The 15,159-nt window shown below is 44.2% G+C and overlaps 1 protein-coding gene across 5 annotated transcripts in view; it reads left to right on the forward strand.

The window, feature by feature from the left end:
• ZNF470 (zinc finger protein 470) overlaps nt 1-15,159 on the forward strand; it is a 35,747-nt gene that overhangs the window by 8,913 nt on the left and 11,675 nt on the right. For 3 of the 5 annotated variants that reach the window (XM_043434706.1, XM_043434704.1, XM_043434707.1), the window contains 3 exons: nt 271-397; nt 560-655; nt 2,793-4,855. In XM_043434706.1, coding sequence (XP_043290641.1) covers nt 271-397; nt 560-655; nt 2,793-4,660 — 2,091 coding nt within the window. In that variant the 3' untranslated portion in view covers nt 4,661-4,855. Of the gene's footprint in view, nt 1-270; nt 398-559; nt 656-2,792; nt 4,856-15,159 lie in introns of those variants that run through there. The other 2 variants (XM_043434705.1, XM_043434708.1) reach the window with 2 other exon arrangements.

The following is a 15,159-nucleotide window of genomic DNA, read 5'->3' on the forward strand; positions in this document are numbered from 1 at the left end:
ATGCAGTCAACATTTTTTCATGTGAGAATATCTCCTCACACCATAAAATGCTTTAAGAGTGGAGAGCATCTCTGTATTTTTCTTTTTCCTAATATGTACAGTGTAACTAGGCAGAAAAGTTGTTCAGTTCAACTAACTACTTGATCTCTATCATTTAGACTCCCCACTGCAATTACTCACCCAGTTTTTTTTTCCTCACTTGTAACCCTAGAGCCAGCTAAGTCAGGGGATGAACACTAATTGTGCAAGAGGACATTTGTGTCATTTCAGGACGCAGTGACTTTCACGGATGTAGCCGTCGACTTCTCCCAAGATGAGTGGGAACGGCTGACTCTTGCTCAAAGGACTCTGTACAAGAAAGTGATGTTAGAGAACTACTGCAACCTGGCTTCACTGGGTGAGAACATATGCCTCCTCATGTCTCCCCTTAGGAGTCTTTCCGCCTCAGTGGTCTCATGTCCTCATCAACATTTTCCTACAAAGTTTCTCTTCCCTCAGTACCATGTAGCTCTGGAATACCCACAGCATAGGTCATTTTCTTGTTTTCTCTTACATGCAGGTCTTTGCGTTTCTAAACCAGATGTGATCTCCTCACTGGAGCAAGATAAAGAGCCCTGGACGATGAAAGGAGAGTTGACAAGAGGCCCGTGCGCAGGTAAATGCAGGATGACTAGAGCTAGGAAAACAACTCTAAAGGTGTTTCTTCCCTCTGATACTTGTTGGAAAATACCTCTCAAAGTCCTTCCCAAGTTGAAGCTTTTTGTTCTACAACTATTTTTTTGTACCATTTTGAATTTTATGGACAGAGGAGCCTGTTGGGCTACAACTGAGTGACCGAGCACACACGCATACACAGCCTTTATTTGTCTGTTTAGTTTTGGCTGTCCTGGCCCTTGTTGCTGCGCCGCAGACTTTCTCTAGTTGCAGTGTGCAGGGGGGCTGCCCTTCACTGCCGTGCACGGGCTTCTCATTGGGGTGGCTTCTCTTGTTGCAGAGCACGGACTCTAGGTGAGCAGGCTTTGATAGTCACGGGACGTGGGCCTAGTAGTTGTGGTGTGCAGGCTTGGTTGCCCTGCATCATGTGGGATTTTCCCAGACCAGGGATCGAACCCATGTCCCCTGCATTGGCAGTCCAGTTCTAAACCATTGGACTACCAGGGAAATCCTCTACTGGTATTTTTTAAGTGGGTCTTTTCTTCTCTTACCCACTGGTACAACATACCACCTTTACCTTTACTGATTTTCTGCCTCTCTGATTTTCTGAACTCTGTTGTGTTCCATTGATGTTTACCTAGTTCTGCTCAAGTACTATATTGTTATGATTATTCCTGATTTTGAGCCATTTTTAAATTCTTCAGACAGGTTTGTGTCTAGTTTTTCAAACTTGTTTAAATATTTTCCTTCCTTTAAAATGTGACTTATCAAGTTAGCCAGTATATACCTATGTTTTTCTCTCTGCTTTTAATCATTTTTCTCTTTGTTGTTTCTTTTTTATTGTTGTTATTTCTTTTTGTTTTGCTGTCTGTGCTTCTTCTTTAATCCCCCTTCACACCATTGCACCCCTTGAATTGAAAAAGTTTAGTTCTAAAAGTTGTTAACTTTATGACTTCATGTATTTTTTAATTTGCATTTTAAAACTCATCCACTTGAGATTCAAAATAACATCTTTTGATACCCATATGAAAGATGAAGAAATTAACTCACTAATATTATCTCCTTCCTTCCTCTTCGTCTTCTCCCTTTTACTGTACTTACTAGAATTTTTTGGCTCAGGTTACTTTCTTCAGCTTATTAGTTTTTTTACCCTGTCCTGCTTAAAAGCTGTTTTTCTGGTTTAGAGCAATAGATGAGAGCCTGTGGACATATGCTGCAGGGAAATGAGCTTCAAGTGAGGAGATTAGTTTATTCTGAGGCTTGTTGTGTGGCCTTTTCCTGCTTTCAGTTCTCAGAGTTTCAAGAATTGGATGTTGGTAGGCCACTAAAACTGTATGTTAATAAGCAATAAATAAATTTTAAATGAATTAAGCATTCAATTCAAGATATTAGAAAAAAAACAATGACCCTCAGGACAACTGAAATAAGTTACACATAGTGATTTATATTGCTAGAGATAAAAGTATATAAACTGTCAGGACAAATGAGAGAAGACACAGGGAGAGAAATAATGGTAAATCATGCCTAAGTACTTAAAAGAATCACATGAATCCATTTTTGAAACTCAACTATTTGTAAACAATTTGAAAATCTGAGTGAAATGGATGATGCTTTATGAGACTGTAATTACCAGAACTGACACCAGAGAGAGAAAATTTGAACAGACCAGGTACCACTAAAAATATGTAGAAAGTCATTTAAGAACTGCCTCTTCCCAAAAAAGAAGCAATTAACCCCAAATAGTTTCACACAGTAATTATATAAAGCTTGTAAAGAAAAAAATCATTGTTTGAAGTTTTCCTTGACAGAGAATAAAAAGAACTATTTTAAAATGCTATTGTGAAAATAGTGTAACATTTGATACCAAAATAGCATCCCAAAAAAGCGAATTATTAATGCAATAATAAATACTGGCACAATATCTTAAATAAAAAGTCATGTTGAAATAATATACCATAGCCAAGGAGGGTTTATTCTAGAAATGCAAAGATGGTCACACCACCTGACTTGAAGAACTATCAAAAACATGTCCCCTTATAGGCTTTGGCAACTGTTGTGATTCACATGGTTTTGTTTTGCAAGTTTCTGTTCTTCAAGCATTAAATACAGGAGACATTTGCTTTCTTAATATCTTTCAGACTTGGAGTATGTGTGGATGAAAAAGGAATTATCTCTAAACCAGGACATCTTTGAGGAACAATTATCTCAAGCAATGATAATGGAAAGACTTACAAGCTATGACCTTGAATGTTCCACATTAGGGGAAAACTGGAAATATGAAGACCTGTTTGAGAGGGAGCTGGTAAGTCCAAAGACACATTTTAGGCAAGAGACAGTCAGTCATATAGATACTCTTATTGAGAAAGGAGACCACTTTAATAAATCTGGGACAATTTTTCATCTGAATACATTATGTTATATAAAACAGGTATTTCCCATCAAAGAGAGAATATGTAATTTTGACACAGATAAGAAAAGCTTAAAGACACATTCCTTTGTGCAAAAAGACAAGCAGGTCTATGGAGAAAAGAAACTTTTGAAATGTAATGACTGTGAGAAAACTTTCAGCAAAATCTCAACTCTTACTCTCCATCAGAGAATTCATACTGGAGAGAAACCCTATGAATGTCTCGAATGCAGAAAAGCCTTTAGCCAGAGTGCCCACCTTGCTCAACATCAGAGAATCCACACAGGAGAAAAACCCTTCAAATGTACCGAGTGTGGAAAAGCATTCAGCCAGAATGCCCATCTCATTCAACATCAGAGAGTTCATACTGGAGAGAAACCTTATCGGTGTCAGCAGTGTAACAAAGCCTTCAGCCAGCTGGCACATCTTGCCCAACACCAGAGGATTCACACTGGAGAGAAACCCTATGAGTGTATCGAATGTGGGAAGGCCTTCAGTGACTGTTCATCCCTGGCTCATCATCGAAGGATTCACACTGGCAAGAGACCCTACAAATGCATCGACTGTGGGAAAGCCTTCCGGCAGAATGCTTCTCTTATACGTCATCGAAGGTACTGTCACACTGGAGAAAAGCCCTTTGATTGTGTTGACTGTGGGAAAGCTTTCACCGATCACATAGGACTTATCCAGCATAAGAGAATTCACACTGGAGAGAGACCCTACAAATGTAATGTGTGTGGAAAGGCTTTTAGCCATGGCTCGTCCCTGACCGTCCATCAGAGAATTCATACAGGAGAGAAACCCTATGAATGTAGTGTCTGTGAGAAAGCCTTTAGCCATCGTGGCTCGCTCACTCTTCATCAGAGAGTCCATACTGGAGAGAAACCCTATGAATGTAAGGAATGTGGGAAAGCTTTTCGGCAGAGCACGCACCTTGCCCACCATCAGAGAATCCACACTGGGGAGAAACCTTACGAATGTAAGGAATGCAGCAAAACCTTCAGCCAGAATGCCCATCTCGCACAGCATCAGAAGATACACACTGGAGAGAAACCATATGAATGTAAGGAATGTGGTAAGGCCTTCAGTCAGATTGCTCACCTTATGCAGCACCAGAGAGTTCACACTGGCGAGAAGCCTTATGAATGTTTTCAGTGTGGGAAGGCCTTCAGTGATGGCTCCTATCTTGCCCAACATCAGAGACTTCACACTGGCAAAAGACCCTATGTGTGTCTCGAATGTGGGAAGGCATTCAGACAGAGGGCATCCCTGATCTGTCACCAAAGGTGTCACACGGGCGAGAAGCCTTACAAATGCAACCTCTGTGGGAAAGCCTTTAGTCATCGTAAATCCCTTACTCTGCATCAGAGAATTCACACAGGAGAGAAGCCTTACGAGTGTAAGGAATGCAGCAAGGCCTTCAGCCAGATTGCCCATCTGACGCTGCACAGGAGAATTCATACTGGAGAAAGGCCGTATGAGTGTAAAGCATGTGGAAAGGCGTTTCGGCAGACTGTACATCTTGCTCACCATCAGCGAATTCATGCTGGAGAGTCATCCGCAGTGATTCCCTCCTCTTCCTACCACCATATCCTCTAGTCTCAATCTTCTAAACATTTCTAGACTCTATCACTTTTTTCCAGCGCAGCGTGCCATTATCACAGTCCAAGATGCAGCCATCTCATTTGGATTTCTGCATAGTGTTACAACCATATTTCCTTTTGCTCCCCTCAGGTGCATTTTTAACACTGTAGCCAACTGAATCTTTTAAAAATAAAGAATTTATTCATGTTACTGTTCCATTTAAAACACTTATTTTGAAAAATATACCAGGTAATCCACTTAAAGCATTTAGCATGCTATCCTAGACTTACAGTTAGTGCCGTTAAGGTAGAGATTTCCTTACAGGGATGTTCAGCTATAAGTATAATGAGCCAGTAGGTCAAGATTAAGAAGCCTAAAACTTTAGAGTAGACAGAGAACTCTTTACTCTCCTTGTAGGTCGGAAAGATGAGCACATTCAGAATTGAAAGATTCTATGATATTCAAGGTAACATGGTGGCTTGCTCCTCCTTCTGTATGAATGAATAAAAAGACATCTACTGGAGGAGGAAATGGTAACCCAGTCCATATTCTTGCTTGGGAAATTCCATGGACAGAGGAGCCTGGTGGGCTACTGTCCATGTGGTCACAAAAGACTCAGACAGTATGTAGTGACTAAACAACAACCTTTAGCAGAATAAGGCTTAAAAAAAAGGAGACATCTAGCATCATTGATGAGGAAATCTCACCTCACCTGGCACTTAGAAGTGAGACTAGGCCAGTTAGAACAAAAACATTTGATAGAATGTGGGACTTGCCAGGGGAGAGTATTAAAAAAAAACTAAAAATGAACCAGCTAGAAAACTTGAGTAGGTTAATAGCCATGAAATAAACTACAAAAGATAGTTCAAAACTTTCAACTGTGGGAAAGTACCACAGACAATGCCTGTGATACTGAATTGTTCTAGCATATAAAATAAATACAGTAAAGCTTCCCATCTTGTTCTGTGAGACTGACAAGACAAATACCAAAACAGGAAAACATATATATTGCAGTTGGCTTATGAATGTAGATGTTAAAACAAATATTCTTTAAATATTAAAAAGCAGAGGAAATGAAAAGCTAGACATGTCTCTGTATAGACATACTCAGTCTGGCAAAGACGTTTCTCCCCAAGTTAAATACGTGAATTCATTTGTATTCCAGTAGAAGTCCAAATGTGTAAGTTGACAGGCTCATTTTGACCATCTATATGGTATTGTGATATAGCAAGAAGTATAGTTCTGTAATGCTCATTAAATTAAGATTAGTTGAACATTTACTAATGTTCCAGGCACTGTTTTGGGTACTGGGGATGCAGCAAGGTGTGAAATGTCCCAAAAAAAGTTTGATCTTGCAGATCTAGTGGGAAAAAGCAAACTAAAATTTGAAATGCAATATTATATCGTAAGTATGTGACGTGTACCATGATGCCAAATGATCTAAAGAGGGATCCAGGGGGATCCAGGGTTCTGGCAGGGGATGCCTTACTCCCCCAGAACATATGGGCATTAGAGCCAAGGAATGAGGGAAGAACTAGGGAAAAATGTCAGCCACAAAGGACAGAATGAGAATAATTGTGATAGTCTCAAAGTGGATAATTACGATGCTTTGAGTGATTCAGGGAGAACTGATGGTTTAACAAGGTTCATGAGAGTTCTTTTCACCCTTTGTGAATTGTGGTTTAGAGGCTGATAGAGGTTTTTGTTTTTATTTTTTTCCTTTATATGTATTTGGCTGTGCTGGATCTTAGTTGCAGCATGCAGAATCCTCAGTTGCAGCATAAGGGATCTAGTTCCCTGACCAGGGATCAAATGTTTTCGTTTTGTTTTGGCAGCAGTGTTACTGAGCTGTGACTCGCCCATGTAAAGTATATGATTCAAGGAATTCGCTGGCAGTCCAGTGGTTGGGACTCAGTACTTTCACTGCTGTGAGGTGTGTGTGTGTGTGTGTGTGTGTGTGTGCGTGCGTGTGTGTGTGTGTGTGTGTGTGTGTGCGCGCGCGCGCTCAGTGGTGTCTGACTCTCTGCGGTGCCCTGCGTGCGCGCGCGCGCTCAGTGGTGTCTGACTCTGCGATGCCCTGGACTGTAGCCCGTCAGGCTCCTCTCTCCATGGAATATTCCAGGCAAGAACACTGGAGTGGGTTGCCATTTCCTCCTTCAGTGTACCTTCCTGACCCAGGAATGGAAACCGAGTCTCTTGTGTCTCCTATGTTAGCAGGAGGGTTCTTTACCACTGAACCACTTAGGAAGCCACATATATACATAGATAAAATTCAGTGACTTTTCTAAATTCAGGGTGTGTAACCATCACCTAAACACAGGTCCCCTGCCCTTCAGTGGTGCTCTCACTCCAGGTGGGGAGCACGTACCTGGAGCACTGCACACCTCTGGAGGCTCCTGGAGCATCCAGAGCTCTCCTGTTTCCTCTCGGCTGCCGCCTAAGGCCACGTGAGGGGAGCCCGTGTCCGGAGGACACAACCACTGGAAAATGGAGTCTGGGGCTTCCTCTTTACTCGGGCATAGAGGCTAGGAGATGGGTGGTCTTACCAAGAGCATGTGGAGATTTTTGATTGCCCTTATATATGATAAAAGGGATTTTTCATTTCAGTGGGGCGAAGGCAGATTCATCAGATGGCCTTGGGACAGTTAGCTCTCTGGAAAAACGTAGATGTGTGCTTTGCACCTGATGAAGTTCTGACAGATTAGAGAGCTAAATGTACAGTACTAAAGTGCAAGAAAAACAGAATATTTCTGTAACCTTGGTTTGAGGCACACTTTCGTAAGCATTACACATAACGCAGGAGGTGACATCAAAAGTAACACTTTTTGTGAGTAACACTTTGTGAGTAACACTTCTGTGTGAAACCATCAGTTAAGAGATAAATGGAAGACTGAAAAAACATGTTTACAACAAATATGACAAAGGGCAATACGCCCTGATATTAAGACAGCAAAAGAAAATTGCCCACTATCATTAGTAATCAAGGCAATGCAAAATGAAGTGATAATATAATCTACTTTTTTCCCCCAATAGACTGACTTAAACCATAGAAAAGTGATAATAATCCAGTTTTGGTGAATGTGTGAAAAACAAGGCAATTTCATTTCCCATTATATAAATTGCTATATAGATATAGACCATTTGAATCAATATTCGTCAGAAACCAAAGTGTACAAAGGTAGGTAAATGTATAATGGGAAAATTTTAATGATAAACTTAGCAATTTAAGGTCATGGGCAAATGGGTAAGTTAATTACACTGAATTCATTCAATAGAATTACATGCAACTGTTGAAAAAAAATGTGTATATAGTCATAAAAGCATATAGTCATAAAAAATGAAAAGCATTTTTTCAGTCCTGTAGTCTAGTGTGAACTCATAATATAAAAAATAAATCCCTAAATACATGTTTTTCTGTTTTTCTCTGCCCAGTTTTCCTTGCCTTCTCCTTTTCACTGTAATCTCCTTTTCCTTTGAGTAGCTGGCCATACCCTGTGCTACAGTTGAGTACATGAGGAAGCAAGTAACTCAGACATTCTGCACAGAACACAGATTGTCTCACTTTCCCCCACCTCCAGTACCTTTCCCCATGCCTAAGACCACTCTGCTTCTTTAACCCAAAATATCTCCAGCCCCTCCCCTCAGGGAGGCAGATGCAATGTTCTCCCAGCTCCTTGCTTGGCTGCCTAGGAATAAACCTTTTCCTTGTTGCAGAGCTTGTCTTTCTTGCTGTGCCTTGGGCAAATGAACCTGGTTAGGTAACAACAGATGTCATCCTTATGGGAACCAGATAAATGGTACACTAGATCTCTATGATTTCTGTTATTATTTTTTTTTACAGCTGCATGTGTATCTACACTTGTCAAAATATTTAATGGAAGTCATTAATGACTTAAGACTAGCTAACTCTTCACATTTCTGTGACCACCCAGACATTTCAGCAAATGCTTTTGTGCTTGGCTTTGTGATTTATGGTGTAAGAGGCCCAGCCGGGAGGCCTGGTTCCCACCCCAGCCACCACCCTCCCCCCCCATGGTGCTCCTGTGCCACCCGTCTGTACCACTGTCTCATCTGGAAGCTTGGTTGTGAGGATTAAACAAGTTCTTAAGTCGTCAAAACGTCAACAACAGGAGCTGGCATATAAGTTCAGTTGCTCAGTCATATCTGACTCTTTGCGACTCCACGGACTATACAGTTCATGGAGTTCTCCAGGCCGGAATACTCGAGTGGGTAGCCTTTCCTTTCTCCAGGGGATCTTCCCAACCAGGGATCAAACCCAGGTCTCCTGCATTGCAGACAGATTCTTTACCAGCTGAGCCACAAGGAAAGACCAAGAATACTGGAGTGAGTACCCTATCCCCTTCTCCCGCGCATCTTCCTGACCCAGGAATCGAACCTGGGGGTCTCCTGCATTGCAGGTGGGTTTCTTTACCAACGGAGCTCTCAGGGAAGCCATAATAAAAAGGGTGAATGCTGTTTTTTTCTTATGATCATTTGTTACTTTGCATCTCTGTATGTTTAATTCAGCTATTTTGTACAATATCACGCTTAAGTAAGCCGTCCAGAACCATCCCTCAGTCCAGCCCAGGAGATGGGTGGACCTGGCTCCCTCCTTTTCTGGAATTTTCTCTCCTTCATCCCTCTTCCTCTCTAAGCAGTCACTCTCCTCTCCACTCTTCTGCCCTTCCCTCCCCCATCTCTCTTCCTCCACTCTCCGTTTTCCTTCTCTCTTCCCAGCCCTTGATTCCTTCCCTCTTCCTATCCAACTTCCATTGGCCGCGGTTCCGGTGCCGCGGGGGCCTCTGGGAGTGGAGGGGCGCGGTCGGGTCTCGGGTGGGTTCCGCTCCGCGCGCGGGCTTCTGGGAAGTGTAGTTGGCCAGGCCGCGCTGCGCCTGGTCATTGTCCAGACAGAGCGGCGTGGGTGAGTCCGGCGGCGGCCGGGGCAGGGGCAGGAGGAGAGGGAGAGTGGGCGGGGTCGGTCCGGAGAAGAAGAGTGCGGACTGAAGGGAGGGGCGTAAGGGGCGAGGAGAGGGGCGTGAGGGCCCAGGCGAGAGCTGAGGGGAGGGGCGCCAGGGTCCGAGTGGGAATTGAGGGCTGAGGGAAGGGTGTACCGGCGGTGAGAGGGCGTGAGGGCCCAGGGGAGGGCCGAGGGGAGGGGCGTGAGGGACCAGGTGGGAATTGAGGTCTGAGGTGAGGGGCGAGGGGGTCGCGGGGGTCCAGGGGAGCGCTGAGGGGAAGGGCGGGAGGGCCCAGGTGGGAATTGAGGTCTGAGGGGAGGGGCGAGGGGTCCAGGGGAGCGCTGAGGGGAAGGGCCGGAGGTCCCAGGGGAGGGGCGGGAGGTCCCCGGTGGGAACTAAGCGCTGAGGGAGAGCCGGCGGGCTGGGTGCGGGCGGGTGGACTGAGGGCAAGGTGTGGGGCTCAGGTGAGGGGCGTGCCGGCTCAGCGAGAGGCGGGGAGGAAGCCTGGAGTCAACTGGAAGCCGTTACCTACCTAATCTGATGGGATGGGAAAGGAGGCGAATCCCTGTGTGCGTGTGAGTATGTGGCTGTATGCACATCGGTGTGTGTCTGCATGTATGTGTGCGCGCCTGCCTGTCTTGGTCTGTGTGGGTGTCCCCTGTGTCTAGTCTTTGCCTGTCCCTGTTGGGGGATATCTCTGGGTAATCACCCGTGTCCACATCCTTAGTTGTGTGTCTGCCTTTATTTCTGTCCATGGTGTCTTTGTGAGAGTGTCATCCAGGTGTCCACCTGTCTCATCTGTCACTTTTCCAAGGGGTCGCAAAGAGTCAGACGTGACTTAGCAACTAAACAACAAGTTGTTATCCTGGATGCCAGAATCACAATCCACATATCATTTCTGCTTCCCCCAGATTTTTATTCTTGGGGAGGGAAGACAGATGACAAGCTTGAAAGTAACTTTTTAAACAGACAGTTGTCAGCAATGTTGCAGGCTATAGGAAGATGGCAGAGGGTGAGGGGTGGTTGCTATTAATGCTTGAGCTTGGGGCCCTGGGAATGGGAAACTTCTCCAAGGAGGTGACATTTGAGTTGACGGTGAGAAGGAGCCAGCCAAGGGAAGAGCATTTCTGGCAGAGGGAACAGCAGCTGCAAAGGCCAGTGCACCTGAGGCAAAGTGTTTGAGAGGGGAGTAGAGCGGGAGGGAGAAGGTCGCCAGGGCAGACCATAAGGGCTACGTGGGCAGTGGTGAAGACTCCTGATTTCTAATGCCCGTGGGAAGCCTTAGAATTTTAAGCTCGAGGACGTTTTTGCTGAGGGCTTGCTCAGGCATTTGTGTGTGCAAGGCATGGTGCTCTGACATTTGTGGAAGACACCAGCCTCATGTGTTTATGATCCTTTGTGATACACAGTGGGGCTTTTTTTAAAAAAATAATTATATTGCTTTTTTATTTGAAATTTCATTGTTTAAAATTTATAGGGACCAACACTTAAATTGGTAATGTTCTTTTTTATTGAAGTGCAGTGGATTTACAATGTTGTGTTAATTTCTGCTCTACAGCAAAGCAATTTAGTTATGCATTTATATGCTTTTTCATGTCCTTTTCCATTATGGTTTGTCACAGGATATTGACTGTAATTCCTGTGCTATACAGTGGGACCTTGCTGTTTCTCCAGTCTATATATAATAGTTTGCATCAGCGAACCCCAGACTCCCAGTCCATCCTTCCCTGATGCCCCTTCTCCTCCTTGCAATCCCAAGTGTGCTCTCTCTGTGAGTCTGTTTCGTCCATGTGTGCACTTCTGTCGTATTTTAGATTCCACATATAGATACCATATGGTGAAACGGGGTGGGTGGAATTAGTGCCCACCTTTCAGGGGTATTAGGAGGATTAAGTGAGAGATGTCGGTCCAGTGCTTTGCGGGTGGCAAGCACCTGAGTGTTTGCTATTAATGTGTGTGTGTCCCTCCCTCCTGCCTCTCTGGGGGCAAGTGTGTGTTTGCCCTGTCTGCATTGTGAGGCGGACCTAGGCCTGACCTCTCACCGTGCCTCCCTCTCTCTCCCCAGACCACAGCCTGCCGATCCAGGTCACTGTGGGCAGTGGAGGGATGGCCACCCAGCTGCTGACTGATGAGGTCCTGGTGAGTCCTGCTGCCTCCCTTTCCTTTCCAGCGGCTCAGCCCACGGGTTTGGGCTTCTGCCCAGGGATGACCCTCTGACCCCCAGGCCTGCCCAGGGCCTGTGTCCCCACCTCCTGGGGGCTCTGCCCACCCGGTGTTCAGGGGTGATGCTTCTGTCCACTCTGCCCCCTTCAAACCCCGAAGCCTCTTGCCTGCCCCTGACACTGGCTTTGGTCAACCGAGGAGGTCAGGACAGCTGGGGAGTGACCGGTTCTGCCCGGGGGGCCCTCAGGAGATACAGGAGGGCACCTGGAAAGGGAAGGTTTAAATGTACAAGGCTCGCTGGAACGAGACCCACACATTTCAGCCAGCAGTCACCCCCGGGAAGGGAGGACACCATGGGTGCTGCACGCGGGTGGGCGTCCCCGCTCTCAGTGTAAAGTTTCCTGATGTTTTAAAGTATAAAGGAGATAGAGAAAGCTTCTGACATAGACATCAGAAGGGGGTAGAAAGAGTACCGGCTTGCTAGTCTTAGCAATGAATCCAAAGAATGTCTGGAGGTTGTAAAGACCTCACCAGACCTACTCCCATAATTTACATTTTAAGATAACAGTTGGCCAGAAGATTTAATCCAAAGACTGTCCTCAGGCAGGATACATTATTGTTATATAATCCTAAGGAATGTAGAGGAAAAAAGTAAAAAGTTTGTTCTTTCTTCCTCCTTGAATATTCCAGACCTCTCTCTCCTTGGGGACCCCTAGACTTCCTATCAACCTGCCTAGGAAATGACTCTCTCATTCCCCCCATTTCTTTTAGGAGAATTATGTTGTCAAGGGAAAGGGGCGTTGTTTTCATTTCATAACTACTTTCTGCTGTTTAGGGGCGTAGTCCCTGAATTGTTGAGGCAACATATTTTCCTAATCCTCATATTGAGGGTCTCTGATCCAGGGGCCCCAAGTAATAGTTGGAGGAGGCTGTGGCACTCATAGGAGCTCAGACAACCATTTGTAAATTAAAAGCTTTTAGACAGTTAGAAAACCCCATTATATAGTTACAAATGTAAAGCAAAATAGTCATCAAAATGAAAAGTCACATTATGTCCACAGTTACATGCCAGGGTTCAGCCTCGGCAGGATCCAGGAGGTACCCTCAGGATGAACGGCGTCGGCAAGAGAGAGAGAGAGAGAAGACACGTGAGACCAGCCTTGATAGGGCCAAGTCTGCGAGGGAGAGAGAGAGACAGAGAGAGAGTGACCAGACGGGGGTGTTTGCAGGGTCTGGCAGAATCTGGCAATGCTTTATTTTTCACCGTGGCTTTTATACCCTAAGTTAGTACATTTCTAAGGGGAAGATAGTTTAACATTACGTCAGCTTGTCCTTCATGAAACCAGGGTGTTTTCTGCATACTTCTTTGTTTATGAGGGTCTTGTACATTATCTTCTGGCCTTGGGGCCTATTAACATTTTATGCAGGTCAGGTGAATATAAACCTATTTTCTGTTTCTATGGTGACCTTAACTGAAAGGTAGCAGTCTCATAGGGCAACAGTACAGAGTAGAAGTATAACCTTGTTAACACAAAAATTAATCCTTCTGCAGAAGTTGTCAGTTGCGTTTATCTGAGAAGTTTACCCCACACAGACTCTGTGACTTCAGTGAGGCAGCCTCTGCCTAGCACTCCTGGCTGACAATTAGCAACCATCTCATTGTTACCACACTAGGGCTAAGCTCTTATTTTTCTAGATCTATAACTATATTAACAATGGTTTCTATAACACAACTGTAGCACATTAAGAGCAAAAACACAGCAAGCAAATGTTAACCCAATAGCTACTTTTAGAATAATTTTTCTTGTGTTTTCTAATAGGGCTTCCTCACCCCCCGAAGGGCTCTATGTCAATTAGGGCCTTTATATGATCAGGTTCTTTATGTTATTTTATGATTAGGGTATTATAAGCAATCATGCATATTAGTACCAAGGGCATAAATGCATTTGGCTAACAAACTACCAGCAAAGGAGTTTAAATTAAAACACTCCTTTCACCCTGAATAATCTCATAAAATACCACCACCTGGGAAGCTTATTGATTAAAGTTCTAAATTGATTCTTATTTGGAAAGAGATCGGGAAGGCCTTCTGCCTGTGTCACAGAAATTAGGGAGTAGTCTATTGAAGCAAGCATCAGAAAGACAGATGTCATCTTTAAGATATCATCTTTATCGGAATCCCTGAAAACCTGATCCGCCTTGCCCTTGTCAGGTTTTCTCCCTCATGACCTTGTGCTGGCTCCCGGCAGTTACAGCAGTCCATTTTAGGGTTGTTAGATGTCATCAGTTTAAGAAGAGGCATCACATGCGATTGTTGAAGGTCTTTGCAGACTTGGAGAAAGTCCTTTTCTTGAAGTGGAGATGTCCACCATGGGAAGCCTTCCACGGATGAAGAAGGGAGTGGTCTATAGACCCAGCAGTTAGACTGATTGTGGGATGCAGCGTAGGAGTGAGCCCAGGACAGGAAGGCATTTTCTTGAGGGTCAAATGGCAGACTCAGGATTTTTGGAGTCAGCATAAGTAGGCTCACATAGATTATCAGGCCCATCTTGTCCTGAAGGATCCCTGATGAGCCCCCAAGATGAAAGGTTGTTTCTGAATCACGCAGAGACGCCGGGGTTCTTGGCCTCCAGAGGAGAAGAATTCAATCCGGGGCCAGAGACAAGGCTGGATCACTCAGAGCTTTTGTGCAATAAAGTTTTATTAAAGTATAAAGGAGATAGAGAAAGCTTCTGACATAGACATCAGAAGGGGGTAGAAAGAGTACCCCAGTTTCCTGATGTTTTAACGGGTGGTATGTATGTGGCTGTATATTGAACTTTTCACTAAACTTGCTTTTATGCCAGAAATATTTCAATATAAAAATATGTAAATACTCTTTATAGAAAATAGGAAAAATCCAGTAACCTGTAGGTGAGACAGTGTAATTCACCCATGGTGCCTGTACCCAGAGATAACCACGTGGATTATTTGTGTATCGTTTATTGTCTTCTCTGATGATTAGTTTTTAAAATTGACCCAGTATTGGCTCTGCCATTTTTATCTTGGAGTTTTATTTTTTTTATCCCACTTTAATCAGTAAATGATTTCCCCAGCCTTTGAAACTTTACAAATATCACTTGTTTGGGTGTATAATCAGTGCATCTCAGGTCCATCTGGTATTGGTGGATTTGATTTCTTAAAAATCATTTTTCAATGCTGTAAATAATGTATCACAAAAGAAAATTCCCCAAAGATTAGGAAATGCATGATCATTATAAAAAAGCTTAGACAATCCAGGACTTCCCTGGTGGTCCAGTGGCTAAAATTCCGTGCTCCCAGTTCAGGGCATATGAGTTCAATCCCTGGTTGGGGAAGATCCTGCATGCCATGTTGTGGAGCCAAAAAAAGAAA

Source organism: Cervus canadensis, chromosome 18 (assembly GCF_019320065.1).
Source record: "Cervus canadensis isolate Bull #8, Minnesota chromosome 18, ASM1932006v1, whole genome shotgun sequence".
Taxonomy (NCBI): Eukaryota; Metazoa; Chordata; class Mammalia; order Artiodactyla; family Cervidae; genus Cervus; species Cervus canadensis.